General features: G+C 46.2%; 1 protein-coding gene across 2 annotated transcripts in view; it reads left to right on the top strand.

The window, feature by feature from the left end:
• PLCB3 (phospholipase C beta 3) overlaps positions 1–17,711 on the top strand; it is a 68,750-nt gene that overhangs the window by 46,938 nt on the left and 4,101 nt on the right. The window contains exons 22-32 of one of the 2 annotated variants that reach the window (XM_079957931.1): positions 553–652; positions 3,751–3,855; positions 5,110–5,201; positions 6,474–6,609; positions 8,188–8,223; positions 9,424–9,607; positions 11,004–11,115; positions 12,781–12,857; positions 13,496–13,588; positions 15,516–15,573; positions 17,265–17,351. In XM_079957931.1, the coding sequence (XP_079814057.1) occupies positions 553–652; positions 3,751–3,855; positions 5,110–5,201; positions 6,474–6,609; positions 8,188–8,223; positions 9,424–9,607; positions 11,004–11,115; positions 12,781–12,857; positions 13,496–13,588; positions 15,516–15,573; positions 17,265–17,351 (1,080 nt within the window). Of the gene's footprint in view, positions 1–552; positions 653–3,750; positions 3,856–5,109; positions 5,202–6,470; positions 6,610–8,187; positions 8,224–9,423; positions 9,608–11,003; positions 11,116–12,780; positions 12,858–13,495; positions 13,589–15,515; positions 15,574–17,264; positions 17,352–17,711 lie in introns of both variants that reach the window. The other variant, XM_079957930.1, reaches the window with a different exon arrangement.

Below are 17,711 nucleotides of genomic sequence, written 5' to 3'. Positions count from 1 at the left end.
TTGGCATGCTAAACGTGGAGCCCTCCAAGTAGAGGTTTGGGCAGCCATCCATCAGTGGTGTTCTGAATTTTCTCCATCAGCCAGTGGGTTGTACTAGCTGACCTATAAAGGTAAAGGGACCCCTGACCATTAGTTCCAGTCGTGGCCGACTCTGGGGTTGCGGCGCTCATCTTGCTCTATAGGCCGAGGGAGCCGGCGTTTGTCTGCAGACAGCTTCCAGGTCATGTGGCCAGCATGACTATGCCACTACTGGCGAACCAGAGCAGTGCACGGAAATGCCATTTACCTTCCCGCCGGAGCGGTTCCTATTTATCTACTTACACTTTGATGTGCTTTCGAACTGCTAGGTTGGCAGGAGCAGGGACTGATTCACGGAAGCTCACCCCGTCACGGGGATTCGAACTGCTGACCTTCTGATCGGCAAGTCCTAGGCTCTGTGGTTTAACCCACAGACCCTTCAAATTCCTATTCTAAAAATCACAATGGAAGGTGTTGTGTCTTTGTGTTTCTGCCTTTCCCCTAATAATACACCGGTCTTGTCTGTCCCCTCAGGTGGTGCTTCCTACATTAGCCTCGCTGCGTATAGCTGTCTTTGAAGAGGGGGGCAAATTTGTGGGGCATCGGATACTGCCCGTCTCTGCCATCCGTTCAGGTGACACCCCCTTCCCCTTCCCCTCCCCATACCCGTTTACTGAGATACTGCCGTTCAACTCAGCGGGGCTTATTTCTGAGGTTAGACATGACAGCACTGTAAAATACTTAATCTGGCGCCATCTTTTGTGCATTAGAGCATCGGTGATTATCCTGAACAGTCCTGTGGCCCTCAGTAAGCTTATGTGTCTCTCCCCACAGCAGCCTTTTTGCTCAGGCGCTGCCCTCCGCTGCCCCACCCGCAGCCAGCATGCAGTGCCTCAGGGGTCACCTCCAAGAGATTGCAGCCCTCGACAGGCCAAAGGTTATCTATGCCCAGCCTATCACCTGCTTTATCGGAAATTAGAAGTGTTTATCCTTAGGGAGCAGATTTTATTAATTACATATATGCACGTGCATTTTAAACAGCAGAGCCGAAAGGCCTTGAAGTGTAAAGAGTGGATACGCAGTGTTTCTGTGGAGAGCCAAGTGCGTGCAAAATAAGGGCAGCCGTCTAGATTACTAGATTAGCTGGGCTCATTTATCACCGGAAATGTGGTCCTTATCTTGTATACATTTGTGCTTTGCACAGAAATGTCAGAAACCCGCTGCTTTGCATTAATGGCCTTCTGGCCTCACTGTTTACTAAATCATTTTCCTTTTTGTACCTCTACGTGTATACACACACACACACACACACACACACACACAATGTGTGTACAGTATACAGTGGTACCTCCGGTTAAGTACTTAATTCGTTCTGGAGGTCCATACTTAACCTGAAACTGTTCTTAACCTGAAGCACCACTTTAGCTAATGGGGCCTCCTGCTGCTGCCGCGCCGCCGGAGCACGATTTCTGTTCTCAACCTGAAGCAAAGTTCTTAACCTGAAGCACTATTTCTTGGTTAGCAGAGTCTGTAACCTGAAGCGTATGTAACCTGAGGTACCACTGTAATTTGCCAGACAAGGACCATAAACACAGGAAGCCGCTTTATATCAGCTCAGCTTATTTGTTTGTTTAGCTTAGTATTGTCCACTCTGACTGGCAGCTGCTCTCCAGGGTCTGGGGCAGAGAGGGAGCTCTTGCCACAATCTGCTACTGGATCGTTTTTAACTGAATCGAACCCGATACCTTCTGCATGCAAAGCATCTGCTCTGCCAATGAACTGCAGCCCTTCTCCCAAAAATACACCAATTGAATGAAAAGGCACTGGGATGATTGGCTAGTGCATGAAGCTGTGAAGGTGCCTGATACTCCAAAGTCTTCCCACAACGCTTGAGATTGTTGAAGTCAGGGATGGGGGACCTTTGACTCTTTGAGATGTTGTTGGGCTACAACCCCTGTCACTAGCTGAGCGGCTATCCTTGGCAGAGGCTCATGGAGGTTAGGGCGCATCTGCACCAAACATTTAAAGCTGCATATACCAGTTTTTAGCATCATGGCTTCTCCCAAAGAATTCTGGGAACTGTAGTCCGTTAGGGGCGCTAAAGAATTGCTAAGAGACCCGAGTTCCCCTCACAAAGCTACAGCTCCCAGAGTGGTTTAACAGCCACTCTTCCCAGGGAACTCTGAGAATTGTGTGAGGTGAATAGGGATCTCCTAAGAGTTCTCAGCACCAGAGACAGGCACCATTTTGTGAGGGCAAGTGGGGAGGCCAGTGTTGTGGCAGGAGGGGAAGAAGCCAGTCATTGGAGCTGCTTTGCCTCCAGGCTTTTTGAGCATAGGAGGGGCAGAACCTACCCTAGATATATAAAGGTAAAGGTAAAGATACCCCTGCCCGTACGGGCCAGTCTTGACAGACTCTGGGGTTGTGCGCCCATCTCACTTAAGAGGCCAGGGGCCAGCGCTGTCCGGAGACACTTCCGGGTCACGTGGCCAGCGTGACATCGCTGCTCTGGCCAGAGCCAGAGCCGCACACGGAAACGCCGTTTACCTTCCCGCCGGTAAGCGGTCCCTATTTATCTACTTGCACCCGGAGGTGCTTTCGAACTGCTAGGTTGGCAGGCGCTGGGACCGAGCAGCGGGAGCGCACCCCGCCGCGGGGATTCGAACCGCCGACCTTTCGATCGGCAAGTCCTAGGCGCTGAGGCTTTAACCCACAGCGCCACCTGCGTCCCTTGGCCCTAGATATATAGGGGGGAACAAAAGAGCTCAGCCCCTTGGAACTGGCGCCCTTGCTCAGAAGCCTTAATGGGCTACAGTTTCCAGGACACTTTGGGGGAAGCCATGACTGCATAAAGTGGTATTATAGTATTTTGCTTATTTATATTTACTGATTTATTTTTAAAAAACCAAATGTGTATACCCCCATGTCTAAAAAAGAAGATCAAAGCGATTTACTGCAATAAAACATGAAACCGTACAAGAAAAACCATATAAAAAACTTAAAAACAGACACCAATTAACCATTGAGGAAGGATGCATAGTGCTTGCATAGGCTTGGCAAAACACAAAGGTTTTCAGCAGGTGTTTAAAAGGGGGCGCAGGAAGAACCTGCTGAATTTCTAAAGGGTAAAGGGACCGCTGACCATTAGGTCCAGTCGTGGCCGACTCTGGGGTTGCGGCGCTCATCTCGCTTTATTGGCCGAGGGAGCCGGCATACAGCTTCCGGGTCATGTGGCCAGCATGACGAAGCAGCTTCTGGCAAACCAGAGCAGCACACGGAAACACCATTTACCTTCCCACTGGAGTGGTACCTATTTATCTACTTGCTGCACTTAAGGGTGCTTTCGAACTGCTAGGTTGGCAGGAGCAGGGACCGAGCAACGGGAGCTCACCCCGTCACGGGGATTCAAACCGCCGACCTTCTGATCGGCAAGTCCTAGGGCAGATTATTTCACCGGACTGGGCCGGTGACACTAAAGTCTCAGTTTTAATTACATGGTGTGGTTGTGGCATTGGAGTCTGGCAACATCTGGAATCCTCGTGTCAGAATCTGGCACCTTCTGCCTGCAGAGCAATGCTTTACCAATAAGCTCTGGTCCTTTCCCCTAATGACCGTTCCCTCTCCATTTCCAAGAATTGGCCTTTCCTAATACCTGTGCTTGCTGCCCCTGAATGTCCACCTCTCGGTTCTTATTGTTTTTTCCCTGTGTTTTCCCTTCCCTTTGTCCCACAGGCTACCACTACATTTGCCTGCGCAGCGAAAGCAACCAGCCCCTCTGCCTCCCGGCCTTGCTGGTCTACACTGAAGCCTACGACTACATCCCAGACGATCACCAAAGTAATTGAATGCTTGTGGTGGGAGGCCTTTCACGATCAATCCCTCTTCCCAGGGAACTCTGGGGAATTGTAGTAGCTCTGTGAGGGGAACAGCTTCTCTTAGCAACTCTCCGTGCCAAACCAAGGAAAAGCCATGCTTGTTTAAAGTGATATGATATCGCTTTATAAAGTGCAGATGGGGACACATGATTTGTCGCTGAAAGTTAGCCACTAGGGCTGATCTGTATCAATGATAAGATTAGCTTGACCTATCGTATCTAGAAGGCTACTGTGCACACCAGGAGAATACGAAGATATATGAGCTGATGTGAAAAGGTGCTACCTTTCTGCTTGTGCTTGATCATGTGTTTTGAGCCCTGCTCACCTTGACTATTGAGGAAGAGCCCTTGGGGTTTGAAACACGTTTCGTCTACAGTATATAGATCTGTTCATTCTTAGTCACATCAGACTGCTGCTACAACGCTGTATCAGCCGGCTGTATTTTTGTGTAATTTTATCCACCTCTTTGTTATATGTTTCAAAAAAAATTTCTGAAATTATAGTTGTGTTTTATTCTTGGATACATTTTAGTAGCACTTTACATATGGTTTTTCTTTGGGGGGGGGGCCTCTTACCCAATTTTGGGTTGTGTTCTATTACATTTTTTCATTTATTACATTCCTTGTATCAAGCACAGTTGTGCTCTCAATAGCCCTGCTGAAATTAAGGGACCTAGTTGGCCACGTGCATTAACTTGCTAACTCTGAGTAGATCTACTCTGAGTAGGACTGTTTATTTCACAAGAGTTATATACCTCTGGATTGTAATAAAACTTTAAAAGTGGCTTACAAATGAGAATAACCAATAATAAAATTAGCAGTTTAAAAAAATGTTTAAATTGGCTATCTAAAATGATTGAAAAAATAATAATTAAAATCAGTATATGTGCTGCTGAAGCAAGTGCAGAAAAAAAATAATTAAAATCAATGATAAGCTAAAAAAAAGATTTAAAACACATGTGAACAGTCCACGTGTCTGGATAGGCTTGTGTAAACAAAAATATTTTTAGCAGGGCTAGTATGTCTTAAGGAATCTGTGTCTAAAGTCCAGCTTTGGAGACTGGGATGTGCATATTCTAATTTTTTGTGTGTGTCTCACGGTGATGAACTAAGGTCCATTAATTTCATTGGGTCTACTTCAGTTGGTGCAAGCATGCGCACACAGACAAACAGGCTTCCGCATGTGTTAAAACTAATGGATCTTCTTTTCCCCTCAGATTATGCAGAGGCTCTGATCAACCCCATTAAACACGTCAGCTTAATGGACCAGCGAGCCAAGCAGCTTGTGGCTTTGATAGGAGAGAGTGAGGTGAGGGCAGCCATGGCACACAGAGGGAGGGAAGAGGATGTGGGGCTGGAAGGTTTTCGTTTTCGTTGGACCTGATCTGCACCTTCCCATGAGGGTTGGATCGCAGTTACCTCCCAGGTTTCATACTTCTCTGAATTCTGCCATAGAATCCTCTACTTTTTTTAAAAAAAATATGTATTAGAAGGGCATAATGTGTAATAAAAAATGGACACTGCTAACTTGGGTTCATTAATGTCAGTGAGTCTCCTCAGAATAAAACTGACTTGGATACAGCCTGGCATGTTTACGAGTGTATTTTTTAAAAATACATATTTATTTTTCAGAGGAAATAATAGTGTTTCTTTTAAACTATTTTTTTTTTTTTTTTAAATGGCTGTAATCCACCCTGGCATTTTGTGGTGAAGGGTGGGTTTAAAAGTTGAATGAAGAATGGGGATTTTAAAAAGTTACAGGTTAAGACAGAAAATGGATTTATGAAAGAACCCTGTGTGAAACTGGGAAGAGACAGATTCACCTGCCGCTAAGAAGGCGGGACCAAGGGATGAAACCTATGGAAGTGCAGGCAATTTCCTCCTTGCCAGTGATGGAACGGTCCAGGGTCAAGGACTCCTTACTATTTCTGCAGCAGGGTCTCTGTCTCCAGCATCCTACAGCCGCCCAATCAGCATGAAAGGGGATCTTTTAAGCCACTGCATGTGCCAAAGCTAAGCATTTAGGGTCGCTTCGTTGTCAAGAGAACGGTGTGCAAGTTCTGTTACGTACAACGAAGCTTCAGGCCAAACACAAGACCCTCTGAGAGAAGATATTGGAGCACTCCAAATCATGTACAGTGGTACTTCTGCATACGAACGGGATCCGTTCCGGAGCCCTGTTTGTATACAGAAGCAAACGTAACTAGGGACAGCACGTCTGCGCACGTGCACGCCGCTTTTCGCCGCTTCTGTGCATGCATGTGATGTCATTTTGAGCGTCTGCGCTAGCGGCAAAACCCAGAAATAACGCGCTCCGTTACTTCTGGGTTGCCACGGAGCGCAACTCGAACGTGCTCAACCCGAAGCACATTCAACCTGAGGTATGACTGTACATGCACAGAAAATAGCAGATCTAGCTGAAAGGCAACAAATGGCACCAATAACTGCAACGTACACTCTTCATATTACAGTTGTGTAATTGCAAGATTATTGTACAATCTTAGAAGGGTGAGGGTGTGACTGTTCTGAAGGGACCCCGCACTTCTGAATTTGCCACTGTGCTACTTCTCCTCGCCAGCAGGAGAATGCAGAGAAGCCACGGACGTTGGTGTCAAGAAGTTCCTCTGGCGTGACCACTGGCCCCACTGAAGAGGCACACAAGCCCCCACCTCCCCTGCTCCCCCCAACCCGGAGCCCCAGCGTAGTTCCCAGTCAAGGTAAGATCTAAAGCAAGCACAGGGCACTTCAGGCCCCAGGGGCCAATTGCAGCCCTCCAGGCCTCTATGTGGACGCGGGTGGCGCTGTGGATTAAATCACAGAGCCTAGGACTTGCTGATCAGAAGGTTGACGGTTCGAAACCACGCTACGGAGTGAGCTCCTGTTGCTTGGTCCCTGCTCCTGCCAGCCTAGCAGTTCGAGAGCACGTCAAAGTGCAAATAGATAAATAGGTACCGCTCCGGCGGGAAGGTAAACGGCATTTCCGTGCGCTGCTCTGGTTCGCCAGAAGCGGCTTAGTCATGCTGGCCACATGATCCAGAAGCTGTACGCTGGCTCCCTCGGCCAATAAAGCGAGATGAGCGCCGCAACCCCAGAGTCAGTCACGACTGGACCTAATGGTCAGGGGTCCCTTTACCTTTACCTTTAGGCCTTTATGTATGTCCTGCAAAACTCTCCCTAGGCCTCGCCCCTCAACAGCCCTGCTGTGCTCCCTCTTTTTGCCTTGAATATGTCCTTGAACTCGGATATGCTAGTCTAGTGTACAGACAAGTTTACATGCAGGCATTTTTTTTTTTGGCCTAATGTGGGGCTTGAGCCCACAATTCTGAAATCTCATGCTCCACCAACTGAGCTATATTTCCTCCTCTATTTTTTCAGGTTTTCCTTGCAAATGGCTGGGGGTTTTTTTTCTTTCTTTTTTGCCTACCTCTTTTTATTTTGCCTATAGCCTTATAGCAACAGGGCATCTTATTTCTCTCCCCCCCCCCCGCTTCCTCCCCACCCCACAAACAATGGAGACACATTCCCCTGAACTATGCTGGGAAGATCCCCTGTGTTGCTGTGGCCTGGTGATCACCGGTTTGTCATAATGCAGGGATGGGCTTTTCCACCGGTGGCACCAGTGTCACGAAATGCTCTCCTTGCTGTAATAGGTCCCATCAGTATTGGCGTGCCGCCGGCTCTTGAAGGCACACCTGCTTAGAAAAGCATTCTCTGGATCTCCTGAGTTAAACCTGCTCTTTTGACTGTTTTAAGGCTGGGTGGGTTGTTGTACAATTTAATTGTGGATGCTTCTCTTCAGTGTTTTGATGGAAGTGATTTATTCTGTATTTATTTACTTTTACGGTCTTTATAATGCTTATCTTCCCATTGCTTTCTTCATGGTGCCAATTAACTCAGTTCAACGAATCACGTGTGGCTATACTTTTATAATCTATTTTATACTTGTAAAGCATTTAGAAGGCATTTTGGCAAGTAAGCGGCATATTCATTATTAAACTCTTACTAATATTAATATTATTGATCTGTCCGCTCCCAAAAACTGCCAGTAGCAGCCTTCTAGCAATAAATAAGTTCTAGGAAAACACAATTGGGGTTTATGCAGTTGGGGTTACTGCCGCCACAATTGCTGTCCTTGCAGTGGGTACATTTTCTGGGAATGTGCCCCACTACCTCCCCATACTTTCCTGGACCCGTGTTTTAAGAACAAACTTCTAAAAGGATACCCTCATGCCCCTTTCGTTGTTTTAACTCCTGTTTCTCATTTCTTTCTCTCTCGCCTTCTCTCAACCCTGTAGTGCAAAGGGACGATCTGATTGCCAGCATCCTTGCAGGTAAGAAGACACTGTTGTGCCAACACCCTTGAAGATAGAATCCAAAGGTCCTCTAGACCAGCCTTTCCCAATCTTGAATCCCCAGACTACATTTCCCATCATTCCCATCTGTTAGACTACATTTCCCATCATTCCTCTGTGCTGGTTGGGGCCACTGTGAATTGTAGTGCAGCAACATCTAGGGACCCATAACTGGGAACAGCTGCTCTAGATCACTGATTTCTTAAACTGTGGGCCCACAAGCCCCGTTCAGGGTTGTCTGTTGCAGCCCAGTTGAACTTTTTCTGTCCTTGACTCTTGTGCTTGACTTACTTCTTCGGCTAATGGAGACCGAGGCCATTTTGCCCAGGCAGGGCCAGTGTGGCATAATGGTTAGAGTGTTGGACTAGGACTGGGGAGACCCAGCTTCAAATCCCCACTTGGCCATGAAGCTCATGGGGTGACCTTGGGCCAGTCATGCTCTCTCAGCCTAACCTACTTCACAGGGTCATTGTGAGGATAAAATAGGGAAGGGGAGAACAGTGTGTGCTGTCTTGAGCTCCTTGGAGGAAAGGCAGAATATAAATCTAATTATAAATACAAATAAATAAATTATCACACAGGCTAACAAGACCCTGTCCTAGAATCTGAGATTCTCATAATGTGATGCTGGTTTTGATGCCAGTGCTGGAAAACAAATTGTCGTGAAAATATAAGTTGTGAATGTTTTTTATTTGTATAATGCCATATTTTTCCGTGTATAAGATGCCCCCATGTATAAGAGGACTATTTTTGAGGACTCCAAATTAAGGAAACACCCCTCAGCACTATCCATGTATAAAATGAGCCCCAATTTCAAACCTAATTTTTTAGTTTAAAAACCCCCTAGTTTTATACACAGAAAAATACGGTAATTAACCCATCTTCCAAGACCCTCATCAATTTTCAAGTGGGGGAAGGAAAAGTCTTGAACTGCTACTGTGGATTTCAAAAATAAACCTGCCTTATGGTGGAACCACAGACAGTCATTTTTAGTTTTCTCTGGAATCAAGTTCCTAGTCCTTTTGACTCCAGAGAGAAACTTGAAAACGTGTGGACAGGGGCAGGTGGGAACTGCCTTGCGCTGCACGTGCTCTCTCTCATCAGCTTGTTGTTGGACGGGGATTACAATATTCTGTAACCTGTTGTGCCTGGGTGGGTGTTTTGGGGGGTATCTTCCAGAAGTGTCCCCCCAGTCCCTGGAGGAGCTGCGCCAGCACAAGTCCTTTGTGAAGCTGCTGAAGAAGCAGTATCGTGAGCTGAAGGAGCTCCGGCGGAAGCACATGAAGAAGATCTGCAGCCAAAACAAGAAGCAGAGCACCCAGTTCTCCCAGGGGGAAAAAAGCCGGTTGCGTAGCCAGGAAGGGTGAGAAGGGACTGGCTTGGGCTAATGCGTCCGTGGCTAGAAGCGGGAGAGTTGCCTTTATGGGAAAGTCTTGCTGCAGCACACTAACAGAGGGCTCAGCCATACTTCACTTGTCCGAGAGGTTTTCTGTAGCTTTCCCCACAGAAAAAAAACAGAAATCTGCAGAATTGCTGTTTAGTCCAATTCAGTGATAAACTATGACTTTTCTCAGAGGAAAGCAGCAGGGCATTTCTCGGGGGTCTCTTGCAATTCTACAGTCCTATCGCTCTGTGCAGCTAGAGCCAGCCAGATCCCTGTCCAGGGATGGGGATTGGAATAAGCAGAGTGCAGGCTGGTTTGGGGATGGCTTTAGAAGAGGAATGGACAAGTCGATGGGTAGGACAAAGCGGCAGGGCAGAGGCAAAACTGCTTGGACCCCTGCCTAGAAAGCATGAGAAAAGCAGAAAACTGCTCAGAGCCGTGCTTTTCTGGGCCTGGGACAATCAGAAGTATGTGTTTGCTCTGTCTGTGATTGGCTCTGCCTACTTGTAGGGCTCCCACACACACCCTTGCCTAGATAGGTAGCAGCCGCTGTTGAATTTACCCAAGAGGCAGGATTTTACTGGGAGGGAAAAGAGGGATGGTATATGACACACACACACACACACACACACACACACACACACACACACACACGACTCTCTTCCACCTGCTTGGTTACTTGGCAGAGTGGTGCATGCGTGGGGCTACCTTTGAAGGTGACCAGGAAACTGCAATTAATCCAGAATGCGGCAGCTAGACTGGTGACTGGGAGTGGCCGCCGGGACCACATAACACCGGTTTTGAGAGATCTGCATTGGCTCCCAGTACGTTTCCAAGCACAATTCAAAGTGTTGGTGCTGACCTTTAAAGCCCTAAATGGCCTCGGTCCTGTATACCTGAAGGAGCATCTCCACCCCCATTGTTCAGCCTGGACGCTGAGATCCAGCGCCAAGGGCCTTTTGGCGGTTCCCCCATTGCGAGAAGCGAGGTTACAAGGAACCAGACAGAGGGCCTTCTCCGTAGTGGCGCCTACCCTGTGGAACACCCTCCCATCAGATGTTAAGGAAATAAGCAGCTATCTTATTTTTAAAAGACATCTGAAGGCAGCCCTGTTTAGGGAAGTTTTTAATATTTAATGCTGTATTGTTTTTAACACTCGATTGGGAGGTGCCCAGAGTGGCTGGGGAAACTCAGTGAGATGGGCGGGGTATCTATTATTATTATTATTATTATTATTATTATTATTATTATTATTCATTCCCTGTTGACTTTTACTGTATGCTTCCCGTTCTGCTTGAGCTTGTGCTCGGCAGTCTTTACCCTTTCTTGCCAACTTGCGCCTCCTGACGTGCGGCTCTTTTCCTTCCCCCTGTAGGTCTCAAAGTTCTTTGGAGCTGGATCAGGAGAGCCAGATGCAAGGTCTGCTGCAGCTGCGGGAGGTTCAGCACCAGCTGGAGAGGGACTGCAAGCGAGAGCACCTGCGCCAGGTGTTTAAAGGCAGGGCGGGGCTTCAAATAGTGGGCTCTAAGCCGGAGGTGCTGTGGGTGTCCATGTGTTGTTGTTAGGCTCTTCTCAGCCCAAGCTAGCATGGCTGAGGATGATGGGAGCTGAAGCACAACAGCACCTGGCGGCCCTGAGATTCAGCATCCCTGTTCCCAAACCACCATGTCCCTGCTGGGAAAGTTTGTGTGTGCGCACAAAGGTAAATTGCACAAAGACCTTGAGATGTCTGAGCGGGTGGTTCTGTGTCTTGTAGTGCTGAGCTCTAGTTTCGGCCTTTTTAAAAAAAGAAAGAAAGAAACGATTCCAAGTTTTGTCCTCATGTCAAAATCTGTGCTCCTGTGGTTCTGCTCGTACCCAACAGAATATTGAAAGCACAATAAATGTCATACATTAAAAACTCCCTTCTTTGTGTGCCTCCTCCACAAGAGGTTCGAAGAGTGGTAACATGAGAACGGGGCCTTTTCTGCTGTGACTCCCCACTTGTGGTTTGCTCTCCCCAGGGATGCTCCTCTGGTACCTTTCATTATATGTATATCCTTAGGTGGCAGTGAAAACATTCGTCTTCTAATTAAACAGTCTATGGCCTTTTAAACCATAGGTGAGAGCTATTGTTTTTGTTTTAAGGGTTGTGTTTTTATGCTGTAATCTGCTCTGTGATCCTACACTGAAGGGAGTGTAAAGGTAAAGGGACCCCTGACCATTAGGTCCAGTCGTGGGCAACTGTGGGGTTGCGGTGCTCATCTTGTTTTATTGGCCAAGGGAGCCGCCGTACAGCTTCCGGGTCATGTGGCCAGCATGACAGCCGCTTCTGGCGAACCAGAGCAGCGCATGGAAACGCCGTTTACCTTCCCACCGGAGCGGTACCTATTTATCTTCATGCACTTTGATGTGCTTTTGTACTGCTAGGTTGGCAGGAGTAGGGACCGAGCAACGGGAGCTCACCCCGTCGCGGGGATTTGAACCACCGACCTTCTGATCAGCAAGTCCTAGGCTCTGTGGTTTAACCCACAGCGCCACCCGCGTACCATAAAGGGAGTATAAAAATGTTAATACTAATAATAATAATAATAATAATATCTCTTTTCATGAAAGAAATAAATCTAACCTGGGCAGAGAGGGTGAAATGGCTGCTGAGTGATACTGATGACTGTGACTTATAAGGTGGCCCTTGATGCCCTGGCAGCTAGGAAGATTAGGAAGAAAGAACTAGATGGGCTAGCAGCCAATTGAAATGGGGAGTCTAATTTGCACATTAAAAAAAATTTTTTTTTTTTTGAGAATTACTTTTTATTCTGTGTAATAAGAAATTTGGATGGATTTGACTATGGTTTTACTGCATATAAAGCGACTGCTGGTCCCCCCCCCCCCCTTTTACCCTTCTTTGGATGTTGCCATGGCCTTTGGCTAGTGCAATATGTAAGTAAGTAAGTCAAGCAAGCAAGTAAACAAGCAAAAACAGTTGTTTTTAATTCTTGCATTGTTTTATTACTTTTGTCAACCACTCTGGGATTTGTTTTTTTGTTTACAATCAACCAGTAGATCAATTTTTAGAAGATAATAACAACAGACACACACTGGGCCCATTTTAGAGGAATATTAATTCCTGCCCCCATTTCTCTCCCACCCCGCTGCCCCCGTCCTTGCCTCAGGCCCAGCAGCGCTTGAGAGAGATTGCCCGGGATTGCCAGGCTGCCCAGCTGAAGAAGTTGAAGGAGATGAGTGAAAAGTGAGTACTGGCGTGAGGCGAAATGTGAGAGGAAGCAGCAGCCTCTCTTGGGGACTCTCAGGGGCTGTTCCGCCTCCACCAGATGCTGCCTGCCTTTTTGATAAGAAGCTGCCTTAAGACAGAGTCAAACTGAGGTCCCACCTAGCTCTGTGCTTGTGGGGACCTTCTCATCCTCCTGAGGTTGTTGGACTGCCGCTCCCATCATGCCTGACCTCTGGACATGCATGCTGAGGCTGATGGGAGTTGGAGTCAAGGCTCCCCATCTCTGGTCTATGCTAAGTGGCAGCAGCAGTTCAGGGTTTCAAACTGGAGTCTTTCCCAGCGGAGGGTTTGCAGCTTTCTGCTTGCAAAGCAAGTGCTTCACTGCTGCTCTGCTAAAGTAAGATTCTAGTCCTCATTGTTCTGAATGAAATACCTAATCAAACAGTAACTTAGGAAGCTGCCTTATATCAAGTCAGGCCATCGGTCTATCTTGCTCAGTGTTGTCTACACAGACTGGCAGTGGTTCTCCAGGCTTTTAGACAGGAGTCTCTTCTGGACCTACCTCGAAGTAGCGGTGATTAAAGCTGGGACCTTCTGCTTTGCCACTGAGCCCAGGCCCATTCTTTCCTTCCCTGCACCCCCAAACCTTTGGTTAGAGAGAAGAAGGAGCTTCAGAAAATCCTGGACCGGAAACGACACAACAGCATCACAGAAGCCAAATCCCGGGAGAGGAAGAGCAAAAAGGACGTGTGAGTTGAATTGGCTCGGGGATGGGTTGGTTTCCGTCGATTGCTTTCTAGGGGCTGCTTTTCCTGTAAGATCAAAGCAGGCGTGATCTTCTTTTTTGAAAAAATCTAAACCAAAATTAAACCTAAACTGAGATAAATGGAGAGAAACAGTATCCTCAAGTTCATAGTGGTGTCTTAGATCACATCTTAAAAAAAAAATATTCAGTTTCCATTTTATAATATTTAAACACATCCTCATTATCCACTTTACAGTGGTACCTCGAGTTAAGTACTTAATTCATTCCAGAGGTCCATTCTTAACGTGAAACTGTTCTTAACCTGAAGCACCACTTTAGCTAATGGGGCCTCCTGCTGCCGCCGCGCTGCCAGAGCCCGATTTCTGTTCTCATCCTGAAGCAAAGTTCTTAACCTGAAGCACTATTTCTGGGTTAGTAGAGTCTGTAACCTGAAGCGTATGTAACCTGAAGCATATGTAACCTGAGGTACCACTGTACTTCTTTTGCTCTTAAGAGCTTATCAACTTCCCTCCCTCCCGCCCCTTGGTTTTCAAAATTAATCTTTATATCATAGCATTTATACATTTTCCAATTTACGTTTCACTCATTCAAAATGTCACAGTTTTTAAATAAATATAAAAAGGTAAGATCAGTTATCGTTACAAGTCTTCTTACAACCCTGCTAGTGTTGTCTTAGATCACCATCTTAACCATATGTCCGAAGCACCTTTATCTCAAAGAATTTTCTAAAGACTGGAGTAAATTTGTAATTTATTTAAAAGACCACTGCAAACAGTTAAAATCTTTGGCAGGGATGTAGTGACACTTGTAATGTGGAATTATTTATGGCAATTATGGTTATATAATAGATGTATAATGGTAAAAGATGCAGCAAATTTAAACTTAAACATGGAAGCCATGGAGGGAGGGAAGGAGGTCTGAAGGTTCAAAAGAACCTTGTATTTCAGTGTCTGAAATGGTTATGTTTTATATGTATAAAATTATCAAAAACCCAATAAAAATTATAAAACAAAAAACAAAGAATCTTCCCTGCCGCTCCCACTCACCAGTCCAGCTGCCACATTCTAGGTTAGTTGTAGTTTCTGAGTCACCTTCAAAGATAGCCCCATGTTGTACGCCAGAGGTCAGCAAACTTTTTCAGCAGGGGGCCGGTCCACTGTCCCTCAGACCTTGTGGGGGGCCGGACTGTATTTTGAGGGGGGAAATGAACGAATTCCTATCCCCACAAATAACCCAGAGATGCATTTTAAATAAAAGCACACATTCTACTCATGTAAAAACACCAGGCAGGCCCCACAAATAACCCAGAGATGCGTTTTAAATAAAAGGACACATTCTACTCATGTAAAAACACGCTGATTCCCAGACCATCCATGGGCCAGATTTAGAAGGTGATTGGGCCGGATCTGGCCCCCGGGCCTTAGTTTGCCTACCCATGTTGTATGCATTGCATGCCTTCTTCATTACAGACCAGTCCAGTGGGTGACATTGGTTTTCTGTGTTCTCCTCCTTAGTCTTGGCATTGCTCCCCTCAGAAGGGAGGAAAAAGGATGCAAAGCCAGGATGATTAGGCTGTATCTATCATTGGCTCTGGCTCCACTTATCATTGGTCTTCCTGCCTTCTGCCATTGCAGCCCCAATGGACACCTGCCTCCCCTGGCTACGGTTTGCAGAAGCGCACAATTTTTAAGGGGCAAACCCTTAAGGGCATGGGAGCTGCTGGGCCTCAAGCGTCGGGCCACATTTTTGAAGGCCCGTCTGGGTTGCTTGGAGAGGTGGTGGGGTTGCCGGTTCTGCTTTGGTTTACGACTAGTGTCTTGTGCTTGTTTGTGTGGAGAGGACGGGGGTTTTTTTACTTGGAAACAGGGCCTTATCTTCTCGTCCTGAAAAGGTTCTTTGTCTTCCCTCAGGGAACTGACGGAGATAAACAGGAGACATATCACCGAGTCGGTGAACTCCATTCGCAGGGTGAGTTTCCCATTCCCAGTTTTATTCATTTTTCAATTATTATTATATTTCTATCCCACCTTCCTCCAAGGAGCTCAAGGCGCCACATGTTGTGAGGGTAAAACCAGGAGTTACCACAACTCTGTGAGGTAAGTTAGGCTGAGAGGCAGTGACTGGCCCAAGGGCATACAGTGTCCGTTTACTTTTATAAATTGGACATTAAAATAAAATGAATTTTATTTTTATATATACACACACACACCACTTGGTTATAGAAATAATAATAATAATGTATTATTTATACCCTGCCCATCTGGCTGGGTTTCCCCAAACTTCAAAGCTATGTCTAGTAGGGGATTTGAACCATAATCTCCCAGGTCCTAGACCAACACTCTAACCACTACACCACACTGGCTTTTGAGTCGAGATGGCACTCTTGAAATCTCACCTGCACTTTGCAACTCCCTCGCTTTGGGAAGAACTTCATTTTTCAATGACCCTTTTAAGTGGAGAAAATTTTATCCCATTCTTTATCTGTGCAGTACTATATTGGATTTGAAATTGTTTTACATGTGAATTTGTGTGTTTGTGTTTCTTTTGTAAGCCTTTATTGTCATCTTCAACATGCACAGCAAGTAACATACAACAGTTGTGTTGGTTAGAATTTTTTTTTATTGCTTGGGAACTTTTCACATTAATTTGTTTTCACATAAGAAAGTGTTATTGCTAACACACACACACACACACACACACACACACACACACACACACACACATTGTACATAACCTGAAAACATTTTTAACGGATGTTTTATTTTTTTAAAAAACATTGTGTTTATTGCTATTTTGATTGTGTGTGTTTTCATAAAAGTGTTTATATACTACTATCTCAGTGGGTAGCAGTATATAAACACTTTTGGACAGCGTTCTCGAAGCTACGAACATGACCAAGCTGTGGGAGGCAGTGGAAGACAGGAGTGCCTGGCATGCTCTGGTCCAGGGGGTCACGAAGAGTCGGACACGACTAAACGACTAAACAACAAGAACAACAACTGCTATCTCATAAAAAAAATCTGAGGGTGATCTGTTCAGCAACATAAAAACCACACAACCCACCCCAGTTAAAACCAGTTGTAACAAAATCTTAAGGGTCAATTTATAAGCAGGCAAAAGAGAGACCCCAGCATGCCTTTCTTGGGAAGCTGTTCCATAGAGTAGGCATCACCACCAAAAAGGCTCAGCTCTATAAACAGCGTTACTCTTGGCAAAGCAAAAGCAAGGAGAGCTTCACATTGAGCACAAATCCCACACGTGTATGTAGAAAAAGAAACAATTCCTGCGATAACCCTGATTCCCAGGTTGTAAATTTAGAACATTCAAAACTGGCATTTATTATTTATATATATAAAAATGAGCCTAGAAACAAATTGCAATCCAATTATGACCTAAGAATGGTTTGTCCTGCCAGCCCTAGACACACAAGTTCTGGCCGCTGCTTCCTCAGCTCATTAAAGTTTCTGGACCATCTCCAAGTGTAGGTGCATTAGAGGGGTCCGACCTGGAAGCATCAAAGGCAGGAATGACCAAGGAGGGGTAGGCCTTATATTCCTCAGGAAACACTGTAGCTTGCAAGTCTGAGCGAACTGGTGAAAAAAGAGCTATGTTAACGTTATCCCTGCTTCACTGACTCTGCTCTTCCTTCCATCCCAAAGCTTGAGGAAGCCCAGAAACGGCGCCAAGAGAAGCTACTGGCAGGACACCAGGGGATACTACAGCTGATTGAGGACGAAGAGCCACGGGTGAGTGCGGCAAATGCTTCTGGGAGTCACAGAATTGTAGAGTTGGGAGGAACCACAAGCGTCATCTAGTCCAATGCAGGAATCTTTCAACCAACACGGAGCCTGGATTTTTATTTTTCAAGTTGTCCATTGGAAAAATTCTAGAACACAGTGGTACCTCGGGTTAAGTACTTAATTTGTTCCAGAGGTCCGTTCTTAACCTGAAACTGTTCTTAACCAGAAGCACCACTTTAGCTAATGGGGCCTCCTGCTGCCGCCGCGCCGCCGGAGCATGATTTCTGTTCTGATCCTGAAGCAAAGTTCTTAACCTGAAGCACTATTTCTGGGTTAGTGGAGTCTGTAACCTGAAGAGTCTGTAAC

The sequence above is a fragment of the Podarcis cretensis genome (genome assembly GCF_951804945.1).
Source record: "Podarcis cretensis genome assembly, chromosome: 16".
In the NCBI taxonomy this organism is placed as follows: domain Eukaryota; kingdom Metazoa; phylum Chordata; class Lepidosauria; order Squamata; family Lacertidae; genus Podarcis; species Podarcis cretensis.
This window is presented reverse-complemented; position numbering and strand designations above follow the sequence as displayed.